This window comes from Balearica regulorum, chromosome 7, assembly GCF_011004875.1.
Source record: "Balearica regulorum gibbericeps isolate bBalReg1 chromosome 7, bBalReg1.pri, whole genome shotgun sequence".
In the NCBI taxonomy this organism is placed as follows: Eukaryota; Metazoa; Chordata; class Aves; order Gruiformes; family Gruidae; genus Balearica; species Balearica regulorum.
The window spans coordinates 11734879-11761720 of NC_046190.1; the positions used below are offsets into that span (position 1 = coordinate 11734879).

General features: G+C 45.1%; 1 protein-coding gene across 2 annotated transcripts in view; it reads right to left on the minus strand.

The window, feature by feature from the left end:
• Nucleotides 1-4199: 4199 nt before the first annotated feature.
• The window catches only part of MXI1 (MAX interactor 1, dimerization protein), a 57805-nt gene continuing 35162 nt past the window's right edge, over nucleotides 4200-26842 (minus strand). For both annotated transcript variants that reach the window (XM_075757970.1, XM_075757971.1), the window contains exons 4-6: nucleotides 8831-8945; nucleotides 7477-7648; nucleotides 4200-6093 (exon numbers count right to left, since the gene is read on the minus strand). In XM_075757970.1, the coding sequence (XP_075614085.1) occupies nucleotides 5930-6093; nucleotides 7477-7648; nucleotides 8831-8945 (451 nt within the window). In that variant the 3' untranslated portion in view covers nucleotides 4200-5929. The remainder of the gene's footprint in view (nucleotides 6094-7476; nucleotides 7649-8830; nucleotides 8946-26842) is intronic.

Below are 26842 nucleotides of genomic sequence, written 5' to 3' on the forward strand. Positions count from 1 at the left end.
CTTACTGCAGAAAACCCCAGCCTGGGAGCATCCCCTGAGGTGAGACTAGCATTATTGCTAGTGCTCAGAGACACTCACTCATCATTCCTCTCTGCCGGATTTCTCTGAACTGCCACATTTCCAGTACGTGAATGCCCTTCACAGCCTTAAAAGCACCGGCTGGGGCCACCCTGCGCTCCCCAGCAATGTACGGCAGCTGGCTGCCTTCCCATGACCCGCTGAAGACTAACACCAGTCCTTTGCAGCGCTTTGTTTCCTTTAAATGCCATACTAAAATGCCATACTAAAATGAAGCTTCAGCACACAACTGTAGCACAGCAGACCACAAGCTAAGATGTTGAACAACTTGTTAAAGGCCAAATTAACCAGCTCACCCCACTGGCTTGCTTGGGACCGCATCGGGGTACGACTAACTAAGGGTATGATTTTTTCCAGTGTGGTACCCATAGCCCTCACAGCACTGTTAACATAGAAGATCCTTCCGAAAGAAAATGCCGTTTCACACCTGCCAGCGGCACAGTGTAACACAATCGTTAGCCCTGTACGCACACACACTTTGCAGGACTCATCCACCTTTCCTGGAGGCTGCTCAGAATTCCTGATCCTCGGTATTTCTGAAGGGACCTCAACATGAACATCCCTCCTTGCGAGACAACGCTTTAGTTTTAGTCAGACACAGCCACAGGCCAAACAGGAACCCTAAATACTACGTATTTAGTAGCACAGCCACAGTACCAATACGCACAGGCTCCTTATTTCTGCTTCTGCCTAGTAATTAGAGGGTACGTAAGTCCTCTTTTCAGGAGGAAATGAGCAGGGGTCAGTGCTGACATATCACCCAGCCTGCCTTTCTGTAACAGGTCGTTCCAAAGGAAAACATTGTCTGTGCAGACAACCACTCTCCTCTCCCTGTCCATCTTCCCAAACATTACCCAGATCTGTTGGCCAATTTCAAGCAAATGTGACAGTGCATCAATATTTTTCAGACACTTTGTGCACAGTGGTGAACAGAGAGGGAGAAGGACATGCTCCTCTTCCCTGGGGGTCCCACAGGACGATTCAAAGACTGTCTCACAGATGCAGAGGAGTTTCAGTCACTACTGGGTCACAGAATTTATCACTTACCAGAGAATCTGTCCACAGGACAAAGCCCCAGGAAAAAAACATCAGACGCTATTCTGTTATTTATGGACTTTTTCATTATTGTCACCTCCCTAACCTCAAGTCCTGGGTTTTACTGTTATCTTCCAGGAAGTGACCCCAGTTTCTCTTTCCAGTGACGTATGGCTGGTGTCAGAAGATATGAAACAAAAAAGCTTACGATCCTGGGGGGGGCGGGAGGAAGACTATCTATCTCCTTTTAGTGCACGTGACTGATCCCACTTCCAATGAAGCCAAATGTTTCATCCATTTCAACAGGGCATCACAGAAACACAGACTACAAACTGGGAGCAGCAAGTGAAAGAGAACAAAGAGCAGAAAAGCAGGAGGCTGGAGCTCACTGGCCAGAAACAGATGGTAGCAAACAAACAAAAGGAAAACACAACCACAAAACCTGGAAAATGACAGGTCTGTATAGTTAACCCCATTTCTATTGACCTACAGATTTCTTGAGACAGATGGATTCGAGACCATCTTCGTCACTGACATGCCTCTAATGGAACGGACATTAAAATGACCTTCAAGTGACAACTCGCCATGGGATAACCATGACAAATGCAGCCTGATAGTCATCTCCACCTTGTCTGCAGACACGAGGTGACATACTGTAATACGCTTGTGTCAAAAGAAGGAAAATGCTGGATGGTCTTTTTAATGGGTTTGTCCATAGCAAAAGGACCCACCGGAGATCTAATTTACAGGGGTAGGACTTGACAGAATGAGCTTACGAGGGAGCTGTGCACACATGCATGTGTGGGAACTGTGTGGGCAAGTGGCCTAAGGAAAGCACATCCAATTCTGGTTTTACAGGAAAAGTCACCTTATTCTTGTAAAATTAAGCAGAGACTAGATTTAAAAGCTTCTGCTACCCTACAAGCACAAAAAATAATGCAGAATAACAATAACACTCCTAAATTAAACCATAAAAAAAAACTTCACTCAATTTTGCAAAGGTGAAAGGAAAATGTGATTCTGTGCCCAGATTATCATATGGCGAGAATAAGTGTCGTTCTGGATGGAACTAGAGTTGGTGTGGTGGGCAGACACCTAGGGCCGCAGAGCAGAAGACTGCGAGCGAAGTGTTTCACCTTAGTCTCTTACTTGCAAACAAGTAAAATGAGGCCTCAGAAGCAGCACAAACCCCACAGTATTGTGCATTTAAAAAAAATATCAGAATTGGGAACCCAAACAGGGACATGCTTTCAGTGTCTTTATCTTTTGCGGTGCAGGAAAAATATTTTTTTCTTTTTTTTTTCCCCCTCCCTATACCACTCCCCCATCTCCCAAGGACAGAGTATGGACACAACTGAAACCTTCTGTGAGCACTTTTCTGGGGAAAGCCCAGTAAATCTGATTTGCTCTACTGCATCCCTTAGAGTTCAGTAATATGAGGGACCATCTGAGCTTCTAAAGAGAGAGAGAGACTTGACCCTCAAGGATTTGGATCCGCACCTTTGGATACTTGTTCTGTTTTACAAGATTTCAGGGTGGTTATAGAAACTTTGGTGATACTTTGAGAAGTGACATGACCTTAAAGCAGATCTGACACATGGACTATATTCTGGCTTGCCACGATGGGGACAATTCAGGAGAGTCATACATTTTTAAGCAGAAGGCACTATTACGACCATCTAGCTGATGTCCTGCATAACCATACAATTGGCCTGTAAAATAATCTAAAAATAATTTACAGTAACTTCTGAACCAATTAGTCACCTTGACCATTTCAGCACAACAAATCAGACCAACAAACGGCGAAGCGAGGAGTGACAGACCACGTGAGGTGCGAGCATACACAAAAGGCCAGAGTCCACAGCGCAGTAATAACCTGGTGCAGAACAGCCTCAAAAACCCAGAGAAATATTTCTATCACATCAGAAGCTATTCAAACCCCAGCTGAAGGCTGCTAAGACCTGCCCCAAAGGACCCCCAGCACTACAACAACCAACTCCTTGTCTTTAGCAGTTATTATAAAGGCTCTTAATTTTGTTTTACTCCTGGTCCTCTTCCTGGCTGGGTGACTGCTGCTAGCTGAGGTGTCAAGGCAGGTGGCTGGTGATGGAAGCTCAACTCCTGCTATATTTTCCCCATTGTATTTGCACTTGATATCCAGACCCCTTCGAGGTCACAACACTAGAAAAGGAAGGAGATGCCAAACTGGCCCTGCAGCATACGAGCAAACATTTCAGACACATTTATTCCAACCAGAGACACGTCACTGTTTTATACCAACTAGGAGAGCAAAGCCATTCCCCACCCCTGGGAACTTCAGTGTTTCTCAGCTGTGATATTCCTTTCCCAAGTGGCCATTTAAAACAAACAGGAGTATCAGGAAGGAGGAGGTGCTGGAATAGCTACAGAGAGAGAGTCATAAATAAATACATCCCACTGGTATTCAACTGCTCAACATCAGTGCTGCCAGTGGTCAACACTTTCAAGGAGAATAATAATGAATAAATAAATCAGGCCTTGCTAGAGCTGAAGTTTCCCACTTTTCACCACTCAGAAGACTCCCAAACCTTGTGTCATCCACAGATTGTATGAACCCCAAACATAAATCCAGGCAGCATTTCTTCTTTGAAAACCTTTGGGCTCCATTTGTTAGCCTAGAGCTCCATTCAGCCTGTGGCAGACTCCTGCTCCTGCCAGGTCACCTCCCAGAAGGAAGAGGAACAGATGTACTGAGCCACTGGATTACGTACACACAAGCAAAAACAGATTGAACAGCAGCAACCTGATCCAGATTTAAGAAGCAAATTTAAAAAAACAAACAAACAAAGCAAACAGAAATTGTTCATTACAGCCATAGAAAGATTATTTCTCTACTCAAGCATGTATGTTGTGCCTCTTACAGGGATGACACACTTTGGAGGAGAGTGGGGGAAACATCAGCATATTTAAACACAGGCAACTCAGCACAATGAAAAACTCTACTGCAGACTCGCTCAGGATCTTCTCACCACAGGATCGAAGGGCACAAGAAGAACGAAGAGTCGGCTAAAGTGATACGAATGACCAAGATGGAAGAACACAACTCATTTCAGATACAGAAATGTTTAATGGCGTTAAAGTGCTACTTTAAAGGGGATCATATGCTAACATTTAAACACAATTCCACTGCACTGCTAAATATGGTTGTCTTTATTTTTTTTATTTTACCTCTTTTCGCCCAACCCTACCTAAAACAATAAAATAAAATCTAAAGGACTGAAATTAACAACCCATTCAAATCAGCAATAAGTTATGAATTTTATAAAGCATTTTTTTCCTCTTTTTTCTTAGTAATGAGGGGTAGTTAAATTACTTAAAGATATACAAAGTTTCAAACAATGCCATAAGTGAGGACTCTATTAAAGGTTTTTAAAACTTGGAAAACAAAACAATCCTGGCCATTAAAAAGACAAAAATAAAAAAAAGCAAAGCCCTCAAAGTGCAGGTTAGAACGCTCGTCTCCAAGAAAATTAGAAAACATTCGCTATAATAGCTCTTAACAGCACCTGCACAGGTAAGATGGCAAGGCCCTTGGGAACAGGACGTGCAGTCAAAATGTTACATTAACATGAGAGACGTGCTGAGCTTAACTAGGTTAACTACTGGACCGGAACTTCAAAGGTCAGCAAAGGGAATGATTCTAAAAAGAAAACTGAAGAAACCCCCACCAAACCTGGGCTCTTCCAGCTAGCACAGCCTTCATTCACTGTGTACATGGCAAAAAAGCATCTTTGCATTTCATTGGGTCAAGTGCTTCATCAAAACAGAGATCTTCTCATGGCATAAATTCATATAAAAGACATCTAAGGTTTTGTATGGACAAGCTCTAAAAAGACACATCAGACTTGGGGTGTTTTCCCTCCCAACACATTTACAAATGTTTATCAAAAAATCTCTTCAAATAAAAAGGTCATAGTGGCTCAGTATCTGGGCACGACTTTCTGGCATATCACCTCTCGTATGTGCTGGTTTCTTTCTGTCCTCAGCTGGTCGTGTGCCTGCGTATGAGCACGCATCTACGGGGAGATCTGCTGTCAGTGTCACAGCCTGAGGTGTGACACAGCCCACGATGTGCTGGTAGATTACAAGTGTGTACCTCTTGCTTTAGCCACGCATCAGAGGTACTTGCTTTTTAAATGATGTCCAACAGAAAGCTGAGCTGAATGGTGTTTTCTCCTGAACATCTCTCTTTGCTGCCCCTCTCTCTCTGGGCACAGAATGAGACCTTAATCATTATTGTCATTGCTATTCCTAGGCTAAGTAAGCCTTCTTAGATTTCCTAGTACATTATGACAGCATTGGATTGTGATAAACTGTAGGACACGGTCCTTTTAGGACCACAAAAGCTCTTCAGAAGGGCCTAAACTAGGTTGTTCAACCTGAATGCAACGTAAGAAATTCTGACATTTTTCAGATCTCATGACAGAAAGAGAGGGATGAGTCTCTAGTATCCTCTTTCAAACAAATAAATTCAAAACAAAGTGTTTCATCACTAAGGTCTAGATCCAGGTCCCACAGAAACAAACGGATTTCACCGACTTCAAAGGGACTAGGGTTTGGTCTAACTTTTTGCCAGCAGGAATTGGGATTGGTAACATGACCAAATGGAACACATGTGGGTTTCTGTGGAGGCTTCCTTCACCCAAAAAGCTTTATATACAAGTCTCTCCAGGACTAGTTGTCAATATGTAATTTCTGAAAGAGGATACTGGCATCTAGGACCCAGTTTGATCACCCCAGTGAAATCATTCGCCCTGCACTGTTGTCTCACTTGGTTCTAGGAAGCAAACGAGAGCTTGACACTGGCGCTGGAGTAACCCTCATCACTCCCAATACTCTGCAAGCTGCTGTGATCATCAATGTCACTGATGCTGGTTGTGCTGATATTGTCCACTTCTCCATGGGAGAACTCTGTGCTTTCAACGTCCACTTCAATCTCTTCTAAAAAGGAAAATGAGAGAAATGCACACAGGTTAGCACCACACACTCAACCGCTCCCTTCAAGCCAGCAAGCTGCTGGGACTCCCCCAGTCAGGGACGAACCAGCTGTCTGTCAGGAAGACTTTCGGTGTACTCTTTTGGAGCGGGATGGGCTGTGGACATGACTTATAAAAAGACTAGATATCAGCTTGGACTTTTTCCTAAGGACTCGGCAAAGGGGTCTGACTCCTCCAGCGTGCAGGCCATGCTATCAGCACAGGTGGGCCACCTCAGGTGCTGAACTTGTTCCTCTACCTCTTTCTTTGGAGCTCTACTACCCCAGTATTGGAAACAAAAAGAAACACATAAATCTGAGGGCAACAGAGAACACGGAGCACCCTGGAACATGCTACTTGCTTGATATCACGTTGCCAAAGCTGGCACCACTCGCACAGGGCATTACACTGCATTACCATAGGGATCTGGGTTACCCTCAAGATGATCGGTGGATTTTAGAACATAATTCTTTTTTTTTTTTTTTTTTAAGAAATACTTAGAAAACAGAGATCTAGTTAACCAGACATCTTGGCTCCCATACCGTTAGGAATTTTACAAAAGGATTTTATTTTTTAAAAAAAAAATACAGACTGATGCCTAACTGTACAGCATCTTTGGGTCTGACAGTGAATATCAAAGCATCTATTGTGCCTTAATATTGCTCCACCTCAGAGATATTTAAAAAAAAGACAATTATCTCAATCCGGTTAGCCATTCAGATAATCTCTATCTAGTTTTAACTGAGCAGATGAACTGGGAAGCTTGGAAAAAAGAGGGGAGGGAATGGAGAATGACTCCAGGAATTTTAAGAGGCAATTTGCTTGGTTATACCATGGTACCTTGGTTATACCATGGCCTAAATACAGAATGAGAACCTGGATGCTGCTTTGCAATATCTGTTCCAGTCCCACTAATACCTTCTTAGATTTTCCTCTCCATGTTGCCAAGAGGTTCAGTAGACCAAAGAGTGCATTGGATATCTCAAATTTACCATCAGGTATTAAGTTACCATCTTGCGATCACATTATTTTTCCTAACTAATGCTTTGGCATTTTAGACAGCTTTTCAGAGAAACGGATCACTTTAAATGCCACAGAAATCAGCTCAAGTTGCCAATAACAACAATTCTTCCAGACTTAGTTAGAACTCATGCAAAATACTAAACTCTTCATATATACATATATATAAAAAAAAATAAAGTGTGTATGTGCATGCATGTGAGCACAATCAGTATCCTAAATACCAAAGGCCATAAGAAGGGGTTAGCTGAGAGACAAGAAATGGATGACTCTCATGCTCTTGCTTCGCAGAGTCCTGGGGATTCAGTGCTATTTCAGCAACACCCACCTCGCTCTGAGTCCGAGCGATCTGAGGAAATGGTAGATCCAATGCTGTCCATTCGTATTCGCTCTATCTCCTGAAGACCCTGTAGTTGTTCCAGTCTTCTCTTTAGGAATCTTTGTTCTCGTTCCAGATTCTCAAGCTGGTGTTGGCTTCTCCTCTCAACCTCTTCAAGTTTCTGACATGATTAAATGTGACTCAATAATTAGTTTCGTCCTTTTCTCCTTCCCTCCCACCTCCACTGTCCAGCCACCTGCTTTGCTTAGACCGTCCCAGGTCCCAGAACCATTTGAGCTACAAAAGAGCCCTGAACCAAGCTGCCTTCCAGTCTCCAAGAACAATACCATCTCCTCATATCTTTTCCACCTTCCAAGTCCTGATAAATCATACATATTAGTACAAAAAGTCTCTGAGGGCAGAACCTCTCCAGGGGAAACAATTTGAATTGCAGCAGTTTGTGGGTCATTCCGCATGGGCTCAGCCACTTGCATTACCAGATCTGTCCACAAAGGGGCCTCAATTCCCTTAACCAAACCCATTCAGAGTTTGTTACAATTCACTGTAACATAGAAACGTGCCCTGGGAGTTCTGTGTTCCTTGCTGCATGGTTTAGTAGGATTTCTCAGAAACAGTTTTCTATTCACTAAGTGATTTACATAACCTACTACAGATTTCTTTGATCACAGCTGGGAAATCTACCAGGGCACTGTTCTTTGTTTCCTACAACAAGCACATTGCATAAGGAGGAGTCATTTCAGGCTGTGTCCCTTCGGCAGTGCTTTTTCTTCTTCACCACCCATCCTCCCTCCTGCTATCCTGACCTGCAACAAAGTATTTCAGCCTCTTCCAGATACTGACAATGCTGCATTTTATTTTCATGCTTCGCTTTGCCAAAAGTGAATCTAGAAGAGCGCTGGGCTAGCTGGCAGGCTCACACATGAAACTCCAGCAAGCCGACCCTGTCTCACACTCTTGTGTTTTGTGCTAATGCTTCAGCAATGGAAACTCAATAGCACATCAGAAAAAAAAGCTGCATTTTCCATCAAAAATGCAGTCACTCAACAGTAGGTAGGTTTTTCTTTAAAGAGTTGCAGCTGCCAATGAACAATCACAATATAGAACAAGACCCCTGCTCTCCAAATCAATCATTTCTGTAGTTAACGGAGTTCATTATAGACTCTTCTAACAATGTGGCTTGTAGTAAGGATAAATGAGTAACCAAGGGGGCAAGGCTTGCTTGTCTTTTTTTTAAAGGTGTTAGTCTCCTTCAACAGGGTTACCTCTAGGCAGCAAGAGTGAGCAATTGAATTGCACTTCCCAACAGCCCATTCTGGAAGCAGCTGGGAAAAGCAGCTCTTACCTTGATATGTGCTTTGGCTTTGTTGAGCAGCCCAAGCGTTGTGTGCCTGGTGCAGTCTGGTCCTAGCGGTATCAGAACTTTTAAGCGTTCTAGACACAGGCGGAGGTGAGCTCGGCTGCAAGGGGAGAAAAGGAGGATCAGAACTATGCTTTCAGAAAGGGAATGTCATTTCCTTTTCTACTTCCCTCCTACGAGGCAGTTTTGATGTTTCTCTCTTTCCACACAACACAAAATTCCCCACAGGTACCAGGACAGACTGCTACTCAACTATTTACACTGCAAACATCAGCTGCTCACCGATAGTTGCATTATTGCTAACCTCTGACAGACATTGTTTATTTTCTTGCTGTCTGAACTGATAATATGACTCATCTGGATGAACTTTGTGCAGGGGCAAGGCACACAGGCAAATGGTACAAGTATCTTGTGGGTTCTCTCTCTCTCAGCTATTTGCTGTTTTGCTGAGAACTTTTGTGAAAGCAGTTTCAAACGACTGCTACCCCTTGCACATTTGTGCATTGCTGGCTCGGGGACATCTGCTATGAACTGATCTAAGCACCGTCTTTTTGCACAACACTAAGAAGATCAATGAGAAAAATGGTCAGCCCAAAACACCCAAACAATCCCTGCTGGCAGTTAACGGAGCTAGAGGGATGGTAGTTACCAAGAACTGCACTCTTACTCCTGCCTGGGCCCAGATCTGGAACGCTGCTGGGGTGCTGTGTGAACAGGAGAACCCAAGACCTTCCCCAGGGCAGTCTTCTGACCTTGGCTCACATCTACAAAGGCAGGCTCAAGCACCACAGCGTAGCTGATGATCTGAGCCATTTTCTGCAGAATAGGGAAACACTTTCTGTGGAAAATGGTTGAGGCAGCAGTGGCAAAGCACATCATCCTCAAGCTGTGCAGGGAAACTGTTCCTGCTGCCTCCTCCTCTGTATCACGTATGCAGGAATAAAGAGCAGATTTATGGAAGACTATCAAGTGTTGGTTGCCTTTTTCCCCCCTTCCCTCTCTCTCAGACATTAATGATTTATGTCCAAACTTGTCCTCCCAATCAATACCACAATGACATCAGCTCCCCCATTCACATGCAAGAAACAACAGTGCAAAAGAGTCCTGAAAGCCTATCCCAGCCACTGCTCGTGCACAAAGAAACTGAATCTTAGTCTGATCCATCTCAATGCTGGGGAAGACAAAAACAAAACAAAACAAAAAAAAGCATGGACAGTTCATTTCCATTTGTTTTTCAATTTCACTATTGCACCCAGTTTGAAAGAGGTGGGGGAGAGGAGTCTGTAATCAGGCAATTATGTCAGTGACAAGCAAGGATGATTAAGGGTGGAAGGGTCAGGGGTTTTGCTGATGAACTGTCAGCACAGGGGAGTATTCACTAGCGGTGCTGTAGCTGTGAGCTCCTCACTGTTTCTATTATAAATCTCTTTACAAAGGGTCCATCATTCTGTCTCAATAACAGCCACAGGGCTGCATATGACCAGCAAGGCCCTTGAAGAACATGTGTTTTTCATTAAATATTAACACTGGAGGGGTAAGGAAAGGGAAATCAGAATCCAAAAATCAAATTAAAAAAATAATAATCACATCAATCTCATCTCTTAGTTCTCAGCTTGCTCTAGGGCAAACCCCACTGACATTAAACTCAGGTGGCTGACATGGGGGGATTTTTTCTGCCTGGAAGCTCATTTTCATCGTAGAGCTTGATCAACAGGAGTTGTGGGCACCCACTACAGGTGTTTGCCCAATGTTCCATGATGACCTGCAGGGCCAGCAATGAAAAAGCATTGCTGGTTCACACTGGCACTATAGTTCATGTCATCCCATGGGAGACTGGACACTGACTTCTGGCAGCTGGAGAAAGGAGGAAGAGGAGGAGGGTCTTGTGGTTAAAGACATTCTGGGTTTTGAACCCATTTTTGGCTATGCCACAGACTTCCTGAACGACCACAGAAGCAAGTCACCGAGTCAGCACTGTCAGAGCACAGCCATCAAGCTGCAGCAGAAAGCAGCATGTGTCTCTTCACGGCACTAATAGGAGCACCAGCCATACACCTCACTTATGGGATCAGCCCAAGTTAAAAATGCAGCTCAAGTAGAGATAAAGATGTGTGCATAAATCTGGGGGCTGAGGAGCAGGGCCGGTTCCACCTAACAGGGAACTTGCTACAGAGCACCTGCTATGGGTTAGGGACCACAAACTACCCCCTGCCCTGCTGGGGCAAGGGCAGCTCCCAGCCCATAGTGAAAACTGAATTATTTGTGCAACAGAAAACAAGAAGTTTGACACTGGTTAGTTGTTGACTCCCCAATCGTATCACAGGCCATTCCTGAACACAGAGAGAAATGGACAACGCATCTACAGCCTGAGCTTTGGGCTGAGTCTCAGCACAGGAGGTTTTACCAGGAACCGGGGAAGGCACTGCACCAGGAACTGCAATTCCTGGAACCAGGCATCAGCTCGGGCAGGAGTAAGCACTGGCTGGACTGCCGAGACAGCGCTTAAAAGGATGGCACTGTGATCTGCCACGTCAAAAGCTAGGTTATGTGCAGACTCAATGAGATCAACCATGTTAAGCATCTGAAAGCTATATGCAAAATCCAGCCAAGTAATAACACCCTGGACACTGAAACACTTCCCGTTGTGCTCCAGGACTACAATGGATTGAAGAAGGTTGCTCTGCTCTGCAGATGCCGACGAGGGCAAGGAAAGGACAAAGCAGTCAGAGGGTCTGTCCTCATGAGGACAATGGAAAAGTTGGCAGAAAGTTACTTCCCATCACACGTGGCCCCAAAGGGGACGTCCCCCCATTTCTAGATCCCCACATTGGCTCTGAAAGCATGGAAGACCGGCTCAGGCTCACCCGGACGGTGTTCAGAGAAGCCACTCCTGACGGCAGCTCCGCTGGCCGGCTGCCAAAGGCCGTGGCCCGCAGCAGGGGTGATGGCCTCTGCCAGCACACCAGGCATCAGGAGGGGACACCTGCCTGTGACAGAGGGTGTGAGCACGAGCTGATAAGCTCACGAAAGCGCACAGCATGGCTCGGGCAAAGAGCACGCTGCAGAGGCAGGTGGCGTTGGCTGAGCTGAGGCAGGTTTGGAAGAGATTTGACCAAAACAATCACTTTTGTGCTGCTGGTGGATTTTGCCCTTGTTTTGCACTCTGAGCTGAGCCACACTGAGTTCTGACACCACTGCAAACATGAGTCCATTTTTACCTCCAACCACAGCCTAACCAAGGGAAATGCACAGGGCCTTCCATTAGCATACAGCAGCGGGCCAGCCTCGGTGCACAGACCGGCGCACACCGGAGACAGCCAGGCCCTTCAGCCCCAGCAGCCACCTCCCGCTGCTGGGGACGACACTGGCGGAGTCGCTCAGGAGCTCCCTGGCCCACTATGGCTGAGACAGCAAAAAGCAACCAAGCCCGCAAACTGTCCTGGCATGTGAGCATGCTGCTTTCCATCAGAGAGTTCAAATCAAACAGCTTCCCCAGCTCTCTCCCCTCTGTGGTGTTCAATACCTTACCTTTTTACTCCTAAAATCTAAGCCTGTTGCAGTCCCTGACCTCTCTCAACTTCCAACAGCCCTTGAGCAGACCACGACGGGTTCTTAAACCACAGAGCACACAGTGCACCACACTGATGGGTGGCTTCAGTAAAACCCAAAAATAAAACTCCAGAGCTCAAAAGCACCACAGCAAACTTAGTTAAAAGACCATTTCAGACAGAAAGCAATCACAAGCCTATTAATCTTTCTTATCAAGTCCTGGAGCTGTACCTGGGCAGCTGTAATCCCACAGGTTAGGCCACGATATGAATGTCTTTTCCCCTTGTTTACCTGGACTCTGTTGCAATGTGGCTTTGACAACGCTGTGGGCTCTTGTATTCAACAAAAATACCAGCATTGTGCAGGCTCCAGACAGAGCCAGACGGCTTTCCATGTAAACCACTGGATTATGCCAATATTTGACGCATCTGCCAATATCTGGAAAAACAAGATGCCCATATTGTTATATAATAGAGAAACAACTCGGGCTTGGTGTGAAGGGCTGCTGCCTCTCGCTGCCTTGATCCCGGGGAAGACAGAAGATGACAGAAGGAGAATTCCAGTTTCAGCTGAGGCCGAAGCCTTTGCACGATAGCTGCAGCAGAGATGGGAGAAGCTGGAGCCCTTCCTCCTGCCTAAGTGGCTTTGGAAAAAATCAGGCTCTCACAGCAGCATCCTGAGCACACGGTGGGGTGCTGCATGTGCTGAAGAAGGAATCTATGGAGGATTGGAAAGGAAGGGGCTCTCCTCTTTCCCAAGAGATCGCTCCGGTGCCCCCTTCCTGCTCAGTCTGATGAAGGGGAAGACTCCCATTTGAGATTCCCATGTGGGCCATCAGGGTGGCCAGAAAGGGAGCAAAGCACCCAAGACGCTTCAAAAAACCAGAGCCTAACATACACCTCTCTGTTCCAAAGAGCTGAGGACAACCTTTTATCTTGTGACACCTTTATCCTGGCACCTCTGGCTAGGACAGAGCCCCTCTGCCACTTCTGCTTCCTCCCCTGTGCAGGGCCAGGGGGAACCTACAAACAAGTTCCTCTGGGATGTGGAGGGTGAGCAGAGCGAGGATACCCCCTCTTCTCCGCCAAGAGCTGCTGTAAGAAAAGGTGTGACAGCCCCTAAACAGACAGGACAGGAGACTGAAGCAGAAGAGAGATGAACAAGCCCAGCAGCCCAACAGCCCTGCAACACGCTATAGGTGGCTGCATGTGGAAGGAGGGGGTGCTGGCCCCTGAAACGGCAGCCCCACTGCTGCCCACTGGGCACGTGCTGTTCTCTCCCCTTTCACTTTGTGCCTGTGTGAGAGCTTCTGACTGTATTTGGATCATCTACTTCTACCCCCCAGCTCCCCTCCAAGGCTGAGCCCCCAGGCCCCTCTGTCCTGAGCCTCTATCAGAGAGGAGCCCAGCCCTTGCTCCATGCAGCCCCTCCTTGCGCTTGGCTCTGCCTGGCTGCAGAGGGCTGTAATTTCACAGCCTGCTCTCCTCTCCGGCTCCCAATGACATCATCTGCTCTGATTATATAAAGCACAGGGAGGAAGCCTTTATTTATGCGTGCTTTTTGCTCATAGCTTCAGCTGTCTCACTGTACAACACGCACTGAAATCCCACTGCGGGAACTGGGCTCCCTTTTGCCTGGATCAAAACTGCAGTGCAGAAAAAGGTGTGGGAGCAGAAAAACCTTCCCCATTTCCTTCCCCAACCCCTCTGAGGACATTTTTTGAGGGATTTGGGTAGGAATCAACCTACTCCACCACCCTGCACCACAGCAAGCTGGGCATAAAGCCACCAGCCTCTTCCCTGTCTGGGGAGTCCACAGAGAGCTGAGGGACCTGTGGTGGCAGCTCCAAGCCTTGTGTCTGCTGGTCACAAAGTGGCTACACAGGGGCTAGAAACCTACCTCAATGTCTGAGGAGCCCCCTGAGAGGGCCTGCCCAGGGCTGGAAGGCCATTGTAGCAGCAATGGCTGCAGGCATGACTGTCAGGGAGACATCCCTGAATGTAAATATCCCTGGAGAGACTGCAGCTTCTCTGCTAGGACAGCTTTTGAGTTTGTGGCATTTTTTTTTCCAGCTTCCACCATGGGCAGAAGCGATGGAAACTGAGACAAGAAACTTTCTCTGCTGAGAAGTCACACACATGTGCACGCTCAGCTCTGAAGCAGCAGAGTTACCAGATTCAGCACTATCCCCTAGTCAGACACTGCTGATAGACTTTGCTGAATCAAGGCCCAAACATCTGCAAAAAACACACACACACAGACACACTCTTCCCATCTTTAAAAGATCAAGCATCGCTCCCAGCAGGAAATGACCAACTTGCCTCCAGCAGCATTTCAAAATGCTGAATTTTGATTTTTGTATGTTGAAAGAAGGGAGCATCTGAGGGAAAAGCAAAGTATTTCCCAGGTATTTTTGTACTATGTCTGCAGGTCTACAGGGCTTGAATTTAACAGTGGAATTAAGCATGTGCTTAACATTAGGAATGCACTCAAGTCCTACTGATGCTAAATCAGACACTTGATCTCCAAGAGATGTTCAAAAAATAGAACCAAACCAAACAAGAACCGCCAAATGAACCAGCAGAAGGAAGATCCTAACATGGAAAAGGACATTATCATCCTTCTCCTCTGCCCTCCTCCTCTTCCCTCTACACCTTTTCAAAGTCAAGTCTAATTTAACCCTGAAATTAGAAACCACCAACTTTGTTTGGATTTCAGAGCTAATAGATTGCTTCAAAAATTCAGGAGGGATCACTGGTTAAAGAAAGCAATTCCTGGAGAAACGCAAGTGACCCCACATCAATAATTCATTGGATGAGAATGATTTTGAGATAAAAGTAATGAGAAACACATGCAAAAACCACAGGGCAGGGGAAATGGGGAAAAATATGGTTTCCTTCTAAAAGCAATTCACAGGTCAGAACAGCCATCATATGACTTGATGTTTTTTCCTTACTCTTGCCCCTAACCCCCAGCCCAGCCCTCTCTGTAGTGGTATCCACCCCCCTGCTTTACCGAACGCTTGTCTTCAGTGAAGGAAAAGGTTTTGCCAAGCACCTGGCTCAGGAATGGTGAGGCAGCCGGGGACAGAGCCCGTACCTTCTCTGCTGCAGAGCGTTACGCAATTGCTGCGAGCCCTCCAGCCACGCGCAACAAAGCTGCGGTGGCGTCCAGCCAGCCTGCAAGAAACACGCTCACACGCGCTCACCCCAATTCCACAGGACACCAGAGACAAGACACATGTTTTAGAAGGAAATCTGGCTCAGAAATATGCAGTTAAAAGTTAGTATTCTCCCCTTGAGCTGTGAAATCATTCAGAACAAGCCTTACTTTCTGATTTAAAATCAGGTCTCTTCTCATGATTATTTATTTTCCTGTGTTTGCTCCCAGTTGAAGGAGATACTTACTCATTTGCCTCTTTTGTTTCCAGTCAATTTCTACCGATGGCTCCCTGGCATGTAGGAGTATTTGTATTGCAAATGCTAATAAAATGTACCATGAAAGAGTAATTGGACAAAAAAGCCTTTCGATCTTTACATTTTTTTAAGCCTATCATTTAAAAGAAACAAAGAAATGAAAATTTAGGACTGACAATAAAAAGACTTGACAACATATTATAAATAGGAATTTAAAGGAACAAAAAAGTTCTATGGGCAACATTTCCAGCCTGATCTTAACGATATCAGCTCTGTGTGCAAAAGTTAAAGAAAGATGAACATACACCCAACTGTATTCTCAAGTCAAGGGCAGATGAGAAACAAGCCATAAATGAAAAGACCCATGATTAAACAATAGCAATAACAGTAATAGTAATAAACCAGAAAAATACAGGCAATGCAGCTTTTCAAAGTCACACAAATCAATTCAGCTCTGCCTGCTGACAAGCTGCATAACAGGGAGGGAACTGGTGGTACAGTGCTCAAGAAAGCAGCATCCTGATTCAAGCCCATAAGTGGAAATGAAATGCAAACAGCAATGTATTGATGCACCCTCCAACAGCAGCATTTTGTTCAAAGGCCACCTCAGTCACAAAACCAAGACAAGGTACACTGGGAAAGGAAGCATCTTACCAAACAACTGAAATATTTGGAAAAAAATGGCCAGTTTTGTGGCACACAAACTCTTGCCTAGATCTGGAAGAGAAGCTACAAGCCTTAAGGCAAGCATAAAGCAAGGATCTTAAAATACACATTGTAAACCTCAAAAGAGGCTGTCCTACAATCCCTGCCCTGACTATCCCCTTGCACCCGGCATGGCCTCCCACCGCAGAGCTAACATATGGCTGAGCGCACCCCCTACAGAAATTACTTCTACCCCCAACTCTTCTAGATGGGAAGACTCGTCACTGATTTCAACTTTAGAAGAGCTTCAGGCTCTTGGCAAACAGAGGCTGCAAGACCAACAAACCTTATGCCAAGTGGTCTGTTGCGACCACTGGTCCGTTTCAACATGGGTCTTTCTAGCCTACTACTGCAGTCTGGAGGGAGACATGCTCTTCCCACCCCTCTCCACGTCACACAACTGTTTCCTGAGATTCTTCTAGGTAAACTGAATGTTATTGAGAAGGCTCTCCTAATTTCATTATGATTTTGAAGGCAAATTAATTACTTCAAGGCTTTCCAAAATCAAAAAAGGGGAAGGGAGGGATGGAGGGAGGGGAAATCAGGTAGTCTCTAATCCCTTGGTGAAATACAGGGGATCTGGCTGAAAGATCTGGCCTTTCTGCAGGACAGGTGTCTCCTGGGTTGCAATATGGAGGGATAATAGATGCTTTTAGCTATACTTCCCAAGGCTGCTCAGTCTGTCCTCACTGTACAGACATTAAGGGTAAATCATGTTGTTCAGTGGGTGCAGAGGTTGGCCTACAAACACCTTACATGGACACGTGAAACTTCCAGGAGTCAAGGCCACAGCACTGCAGACACGGCTATGAAAAGGACACTTTTGGAAGACTCGGGGTCCTACTCTCATCTCAGAGGGCACTTCAGGGGGTAGGATTGCTCTCATCTCACACTGAGTCTCCATTACCCTTCCTTTTCACTCTGTCCTCTGACCAGCACCACAAAGGCTGGACTGTTTGCTCTGCTATCACTAGCCATCATCCTTCAGCTTGCCCAGGTTTTTGTCTCTGTTCTCCTCTCCAACAGCCTACTGGATTGGAAACTCTTTGGAACAAAAATATAGTTGCCAAATGCACTGACATCTGAACAGGATCCCGCAACTGCACTCAGACATCCCAAATCAAGCAGATCCCAAACAATTAGACTAAAGCAACATTATAATTCTGAAGCTGAAGTGATATATCTGGGGCTATTTTTATTCACATAACTTCTGGGCCTTTGGATCCTATTTGTTGCATATCTTGAAGTTTTTCTCTTTGAACTAGAAGGCTAGAATAGAGAAGCTTCATTTAAATGAATAAAATAATAATAATAATGAGACCCCATCTGTAATCCCATGACTTCGAAAACTAGGATGCTTAAAGGAATGGCAAAAAAAAATTTAATACTGATGCTCACAGTAATAAAAATTATACCATTTTGGAAGGTGCCTCCTCCAGAATTAATTCACAGCTGCTCATCCTTTCCTAACTCCTTTGATCTTCTGAGGCACCAGTGAGACAAGCTACTTCAACTCAGTAGCGAAAGATCAAATATAACAGCCTGAGCTTCACAATGAAAAGGTGATGAGAGCAGCATAGGTGGCCATCTGCCCAGCACAGGAATGGAGTCAATCACTACCTGGCATTTTGTCTCGCCCCTTCATTTTCATCCAGGTCTAGCACCAAGCTCTCAGTGCCCATTCATCAGTTTCTCCTCCTTCCTCCCAGCTCCTCTAAGGCTTTCTGCCTTTCTTTGAAAGCAATTTGGACAGTTGTTAAGAGATGTCAAATAGCAACAGATGCTCTGGAGCAGTCTATTATTATTTATCAAAGTTAATCCCCCTAAAATTATATATTGAGGATCTGCTATTATTGATCTTGGCCATTAGCCATAAAGTGTTCTAATCCCTGGTGAATATAATTAACTGAACTTTACCATAGCACAATACATGATGCTACCAGCTAAACTCCTTTCTGGCTGAGCTGTGCTTACAACAGCAGACTAAACCCTATAGCCATCACAGGCCATAAATGCTCTACATCATTCTCCTTCTGACTTCAAAACACAGCCTAGTTGCCACCGGTATGGTCATATCCAGGTACTTCCTGCATAAGATCATTTGGCACCAACTTTTCAATCGTGTTCGCTGTCAGCCGTGCAGGTATCGCAGTTCCACTACCCTGGCAGTAAGGTACAGTTACAACCCTGCATTTGGCTATCAGTGAACATGCAAAGCAAGCTGTAAACATCAACGTGCAACCCAGGCTGGTTAATTATAAAGCCCCGACTAGCCCAGTCTAATAAAAACTCCATCTTTGTTAAAAGGTGGTTAAAAATAGACCTGCTTTTTAAATAGCCAATGGTGTCCTGTGCCCTCGTTCTCACTAATACCATTATAATTATCCTTCTAGTGATATGCAGTCTGCTCACAGCCACAAAGTCTGGCGACGCTGTTCCAACCAGTGCAGCGTCCTCCTCCACGCTGCCAATGTGCCTGCAAAGCAGCTGTGCCATTCATCAGAAACCTGCCTCGCTGAAGAGGAGGCAGTAACCTGCTTTGCTGCGACCTATGGATTTTCAGCTTTACTGCTAGAATTAGGTCACCAACAAAGATAGCCAAGATTTTCCAAACTCGCCAGCTATTCTTGATTATTCTGTTCAGAGATTTCCTGGCTAAGTACCATGCCTTTGAAAAGAAATGAGGAGGTATTTCAGGCTCCTGCAAGGTCAGACACCGAGAAGCGGGGATGCTCTCACCCCATAATCCTTAACTGCCTCTAAAACTACCAGGCAACGGGAAGAGCTCTCCAGTTCAGATCTACTACCACCATGTCCTCGCAGCTTCTCAAGGACAGATCAAAGACGGCGTGCACCAGAAAACAGATGTATTAGCAGGAATCTACAGAGACCCTTGAAGGCCAATAGTCTGTACTGAGACTGGAAGAACCCAGGATATTAGGCAGCTTCCCACCAGGCAGCTGGAGAGTGCCCCTGGACTGCTCTCCTGGCCACAGCAGAAAAGCCAGGGTCCAAAGGGTGGCATAGCAGTTAAGGGCACAGACAGTACCTCAAATCAGAGCCTCTGTTTCTTCGTAATACTACTGAAAGAGACTCTGGGCTTTGGTGCCTACTAAATATAGTCAGGTTTTAAACTAGTAACACCACAAACCAGTTGAAAGAAGCAAGCACTTGCTTTGGAAGATAGACATTTGTCCATCAGTGAAAGAATAAAGGATGCTACCAAGTTGTTACTTGGGAAAACATAGTTCCTGTTTTCAAAATAATGAGCAGGGAATATGCTGATATCGATAATATATTCTGATCTGCTAATAGAAGTTATTTTTGTCATTAACACAATTTTTTAAATTCCACAGATAAACTATTGCTACTAAAAGATACTTTTACTGTTCATTAAGATAGGACAGAGTTTTTCCACCCCATACACTTTTTTTTTTTCTCTGAAGCTATATTCCAGTTTCCTCACCTCATGGAAGAAAACCATAATTCCTAATGAAAAAATATTCTAAGAATGTGACCATTCGGAATACTTGTTTACACAAAATCTTTTATGCCAGAAGGAAAGCATGTGCTCTTCATCTAATACCTCTTCACACTGTCAGAAATATTTAAGGAGTCATCAAATATCTGCTGTACCTTTCAGGTATAGAGGGCATGCATCTGGAACAAAGGAAGCAGTGCATGTAATTTCACCTTGTAAAATTATTTAAAATTTAACCTCAGACTTCCCAGGAAAAAAGAATTACCAGCCAAGGTCACTATCAGATGTGTGCTTGGAAAAGAGCATGAGGAAGAAGAACTTAAGAGATCTGAGTACTATTTTTCCTATTGGATATGGATTTTTTTTTTTTTACACACAAAGAACAGTAATACTGTATTTGAAAAGTCTAGGAGTTAGCAAATGTTGAGTGACAAATAGTTTTAATTCAAGTTAACTATATATCTTACTCAGCAGGGGAACCTGAACAGAGCAGCACAGCTCCCAGCACTATGACAGCAGATGAGTCATGTCCTGATCTCATATGTTCAGAGGTACCAGGAAGTAAGTTTTCAGAAGGAGGTACCAGAGAGTGTGCAAACACACCTTGCTTCTGCTTAACTGGTGTGATGTTCTAATGCAAACTCATTGTCAATACAGTTCTTCCAAAGAGGAGCAGGGTTTATCATCATCTATAAAATGAAAACAATGTAAGCTTTGGGGGGAAAAAACGACTAACAACAAAACCATCCCCCCGACTTGCCCTTTCCTTTTAACTACCCTTGACACCTTCCTTGCATTTTCTTTCTCTCCTCTGGGCACGTCTGAAGGTCAAGAGATTTACATCAGCTCAAACTTCAAACAGGAAAAAAATGATGAAGCTGGCCACTTGGAACCCGCTTCCTTGAGCAGTAAGCAAGACAAAATGTATCCATAGGACATGAAGATTGCTTGACTTTTTTCAGCTCAACTACAAAACTCCTAGTGCTGCCAAGTGGGCTCAAAAAGTCATTATATTAAGCACAGAACATTCTACCTACTGAACTCTTGATCAGCTGGAGAAGATCATTACAACCCCTGCCTGGGTCAGCAACGCCACAAACAGATACAATTCTAATTCTACCAAACCAAGAACAGCTGTAGTTGAGTAAACTAACATTTGTGAGAGGATTAGCTGCCTTACACTCACTTGCTATGAATTGTCCCAGCAGGAAAAGGGTTAGGATCCCACCTAGGAACAAGTCAAACACTGAAAGGTTCATAGTTTGGTTTTTTTTGGGGGGGGGGGCGGGGGGAAGAGAGAGAGAGAGAGAGAGGAGCTGGAACACCTAAACCACACGAGCTTACAGAAATTATAATGCAGTGGCACTGCATTGTAATCCCAATCACACCCCTCCTTCCCTGTGCTTATGTCCCTCACAGGGCCTCGGGAATTTAGACAAGATAAATTACTGCTTCATGGTCAGGTATTTTCTATACAGCATCCCATCCTGGGATCACTCCTTGTTGGTTTCAAAAATCACTAGTGTTAAAAATAATAATGATAATTTAAAAACCCAAGAAAAACAACAAAAAAGATAATTTTCACCGCAAACCATTCACCTGGGGAGAGGCCGCGGTGGGTTTCCTCATCAGGAGAGCCAAATCGCAAAGGAGAAGCACAGATTTCTTGACATTCCTGGTGCTGTGCTAGCCAGGAGCTGGCAGAGTTTGCATGCACTTTCAGGAAGGGCGAAGCAGCAACCAAACGGAGCTGACATTTCAACTCCCTCCACAAGCAGAAAAGGGTTATGTGGCAGGCAAGACCTTTAAGTGAGAGTCAGGAGACCTGTCCATAGACAGCTTGCGTGACCTCAGGTAAATCCCTTGAGGAATTGAAGCACGCACCGCTCATCCACAAAATGGAGATAATCCTAATTCCTTCACGGAGTACTGCACAGCTAAATCCACTCTTGGTTTTCAGGTGCTCATGTAGCTCAGCAATGACACTGGTATGTGAAGTGCCTAGAGAGTAGGGTGCTTTGGGAAGCTTTCTCTGCTGGTTAATAATGCCCACAGTACAAGATGAGCGTGTTTCTCAAAATGGATCAATAAACCCTCACTGCTCCCCCCCATATATGCAGCAACAACTAGCCGAGGTCCCTTCTTACCGCTGTCCCAAGAAATTCCCAAGATGGAATTTCAGCAAAGTTCAAAGGAGTTTAGTCTGAATCAGGACCACAAGATGAAGGCTGTATTGTTGACTTTGCAATCAAGCAGTCGTAAAACTTTTTATTTCTTTAAAACCTTTAGTTTCTGATGGCCTGCTGTTAATCCCATGTGTCCACAAAAGATAATGACTTAGGCCCCATAAAAAAACCAAAACACAGAGTAGCTCAGACATCACATGATTTAAAAGAAAAACCCACCTACATAGGATGCTACCTCTCCTTTTTGTTTTCTTTTTTAAATGTGTAGGTTATACTGGTTCCTACACTGCTTTTTTTGTGGGGGATAGAAAACACTTCATTCTGGGTGCTGGGATTTGAGAATTACAAAATATCACCAGAATTGCAGTGGAGGTTACAAGAGCAGGCAAGATTAATCATAGTTTTCATTTTGAATAAGAGTTTTAGCAAATGCTCCTTTAAAAAGAAAAAAGTAAAAGCCTTTAAGAAACTCATGCAATTTGCTGTCCCTGGATGACTGAGGGGAGGTGCAAGGCAGCACCTTCTGCACAGACCTGAGAGCCAGCTTGCAGGGCTTGTGGGAGTCCCCTACTTCTGTACAACCGCTTTCCACTCCAACTACTGCTAACCATTTACGGTGTGCCCAATCTATACTCCTACCCCCTCCCCGCTCTGGTCCTTCTCAGATATCACTAAGAAAAAAAAAAAAAAAACCCACAAAGAAACTAAGAGATAACTCATGACTCCAGAGGGCCTTCACACGTCTTTCTGAAGTATATAGCACCAGATATAAGACTTCTCTTCTTCTTCCCCTTTGCAACCCCTTTGCTGAAATGCATACCCATATGTGCTTTTTCCAGTGAACACCAAGCCTCTAAGCTGCTTTTCCAAGCCAAGAAAAGTTTAAAAGAGGTCACGCCACACAGAACAGGCTCTGCGCATTTCCTAAGAGGGTCATATTGCATAGAATAACCACCGGAAACAAAGTGTTCCCATCCGGTTTCCCACTTCTTTTGGCATCAAAGTTGCTTTTCTGGGTAGGTGAAGTGGCAAACACATGCATTTGGGAAAAAGAAAAATGAGTATTTTTTTTTCCCCTATTCCCACATCTCAGTCAGAATTCCTCGGCACAATTCTAGGGTCTAATAGAATGATTCTTGCTATGAAAGCTGATTATTCAGTGTCTGGGCCTCTCCCCTTCACATGCACGGAAGCACTCAACTTTGGTCAGCTTTGTTGTTTCCTTAGAACAATGCTGAAATAATTTTCTTCTTAGTTAGACATTAGGAAAAAAATTTCTAGCGGTAACAACAGTAAATCAGGGCAATGGGTTGCACTGCCTCCCTAGGCAATCCTGCTGTCAAAGGTTTTTAAGGCCATGCTAGATCGGCATCTGTCAGGAAAGGTTTAGATAGAGCTTATCCTGCCTTGGGGCGAGGAGACAGACCAAATGAGTGCTGCAGGCCCCTCAGCCCCATCTTTGAGAGCTTCACAAAACACCACCTCAGTCTGGAGAGTGCAGTTTCTTGCCCTCCTTTAGGCACAGGGCCCGAGCCAGCTGTAGGGGCAGCATGCTGAATCTCTGGGGAAAAAAAAGGGGGAATTTTGCCACTCTGAGCTATGACCCTGGTGACAGCGCTAAAGACTTGCTCCAGAGTGGCAGCTGTATTTGCTGTGTGCAGCTGGAAAAGGGCAGGAACACCACATGTGTGGGAGCAGGTAGGCGAACTAAAAGGGAGGATCCAGAGGCATCTGCAAGGCAGTTTCCTCTACCAGAATGAGACAATCCCCTACCCTGCATGTTGGAGAGGAAACGACAGGAGCAAAGCAAACAGGAGGGGCTGCAGGGAAGAGAAACCTCCACCCCAAGCCGCTGAAACCAGTTACACCCCAGTAACCCCAGTGAACTTCTCTGTATGCTGTTACGCAGCTGCAAACATGGAAAAAAGCAGCCAGCTCTGAGGAGCCGAGGATCCAGTCTATGAGAAACACTGGAAACAAACACAGATCAAAGGAAACAGCAAGCTGTATACACAGCTGGGGCTGTCCTCCCCTGTTAAAGAGATGGGCATGTAGACTTTAACTGCAAGCTCTTTGTGTGTGCTTGCACGTAACTGTGTGCATCTATGCAAATGTGAGTACCCATCCCACATTTGGCCTCTGGACATTACCAAAGTAGAGCTAATGACTGGTATTTTCCGAGCTGTGTGGAAGATTCCCATACAGCTGGGCAAAATCTGACTGGGCAGCCCACAACTCAACCCACTCCAGGGAACAAGATCAAATAGGTGGGAATGAAAGACATGGGAGATACAAAGCAAGTTCTTTTTAACCTCTGATTTCCAAAATAAAGCCACTTCACAGCTCTGCCTTTCAGAAAAACTCATTTGAAGAAAGTCACTGAGTTACCAGAAGGAGCAGAACACTTCCCATTTAAGGGCTGGACTTTGGCCACGTGAAATTACAATGAATTACGCCAAGTATTCAACAGGTTGTGTCTTTAGGCAGCATTGGAAAGTTCCTCCTGCGAGGAAGAGGTGGAGGACACATCACCTAGAACTTCCTCAAAGTCTATGAGAGCTGGAGCAATCTCTCCCCCACAATCCAGCTGTGAGTGGAAAGAGCAGAGGAACACACTGGAGCAGCAGATGGAAATGCTGGCACCTGACTGTTCTCAGGTCCTGAGACACTCTTGGCTGATAAGTCTCTTCTGCAAAGCTGGGGACAGCCATGGTGAGGTCCTCAGGGCTGATCTCACCTCTGAACTCTCCTGTTCTGTTCCTTTTCTCTCCTGGGCTGCTCACAGGGAGATCGCCCCATACACAAATAAGAAGCAAAATCAAGTCTGGCATCAACTTCCTTTTCCTTTCCACATATCCCCTCTGATGGACGCGTGGCTTTGCCAGCTTTCATGCTCACAGAAGGGTCCTTGCTCTTTCTCTACAAACAAATACACCTGCTTGTTCATATGAAGGGTGGCACCTATCAAATGCCCTCCTTTCATTGTGACATTATTCACTGTCCTGGACAGTAAGCCGTTTGGTGCAGGAACCCTTGGCATTGCTCTCCAAATGATTAGGCACAGCTACAGTGCTGTAGAGAAGAGCAGGGGGAGCAACAAGTGCCCAACTGAAGGAGCAAGTATTTATCACAGTCATTAAGAGCTGTGCTTCTAAATGATTCAGATGCTTTTAGACATTCCACTCTAGCTCTGCAGCAGTCAACTCAGAGATAACAGGCTTCACTTGACTTTATAAGCATGACTAAGTTTTGTACAGCTGTTTACTACCTACCGTGATAAAAACCACACCCTTATCATACGAACTGTTATCAGCCTGGACCGTGCATGAACCCACTGATACCATTCACAGAGTCTATTTCTATGAAAGTAACGCTGCATTTCAAGCTCACGTCCTGTTTCCACTGGAGGTTTCAGTGCGTAAGTTTTTTTTTATATCAATTCCTGTTATGCCTCCTCCTTTCCCTCAGCCCCTCCTGGGCAGAAACCCTTGTACAGGCAGTTACAAGATCACTATGCAACTGCAACATCCCCTTTCCTGCCTCGCCTTCTATAAGCTGAACATGCTCATTTGCGAAATCTCCCATTCAGGACAATCCCTTCTTCACCTTGAGTATTCAGGTACACTACTTAAACTCCTGGGCAAAAAAGTCAAGAGCAGAAAGCATCTATCCTTTGCAGAAGGTTTTCATTTTTCCCTAAATAAGTCATGTTGCTTTATGAATGCACTCTCAAAGGTAAATAATTAACAGGCAAGAGGGACAGAAAATCTTATTACACAGCTAATGGGAAGTGATGCTTAAGCAGCAGTGTACACATAAAGGATACCTTCAAAAGACAGCCCTTAATTTTTTTTAATGGAACATCGGGCAGAAGACCTGACTCATCCCATTGCTCTGGGATCCAGGGATTCCTCAGTGCTCCTCCAGACGTGGACAAATCCGAAACCTTTATATGAGATTCAGCCTGCATTTGACAGATTCAAGTGTCACCTTCAAAAAAAGGGGATACTCCAATTTTGTAAAGGTACTGTAAGGATTTACCAAAGAGCACACAGAGTGCTAGGCAGAGATGATCTGGATTCCTACACAAATTCAAGCTCTCAGGACCCACAGAAAGTGAGGCGGGTAGATGACACCATCTACCATTCTGCCACGGCCCTGACTTAGGCCTGTCCACATTACCCGATGGTTTCATGGGAAGAGAATTCCTGGCCCTTAGTTGCACATTGCCCATTTCATTATTTTATGGTTGTCACATGCACTGTTTGGGAGGAAACCTGCCTGGTCTGTTTGCCCACAGCTCTGCAAACAGCTCAGGGTGACCAGCACCATTCGCAGCAAGGCAACAACCACAGCAACTGCGAGACAAAGCCCTTCGCTTTCATTTCCCAGACAAGGCTACGAACGCCTGTTACACGCTTGCACTACCCACCACAGCACCCAAAACAAGAGGCCAGACCCACAGCAGCAAAGGTACCTTCACTTCATGCCCCTCTTCTCTCTTCAGATGGGAGAAGGTGTGATGGCAGCAAGACAGTGTCACACTGCACCTCCTGACCCTGGGCAACACTGACAGAGACACAAGGAGTGAGGAGGAAGTTTTGAAAGAAGCAGAGGTGGGAAAGGGGAAACTTTTTTGAAGGAGGGAAAAAGCAAGCAA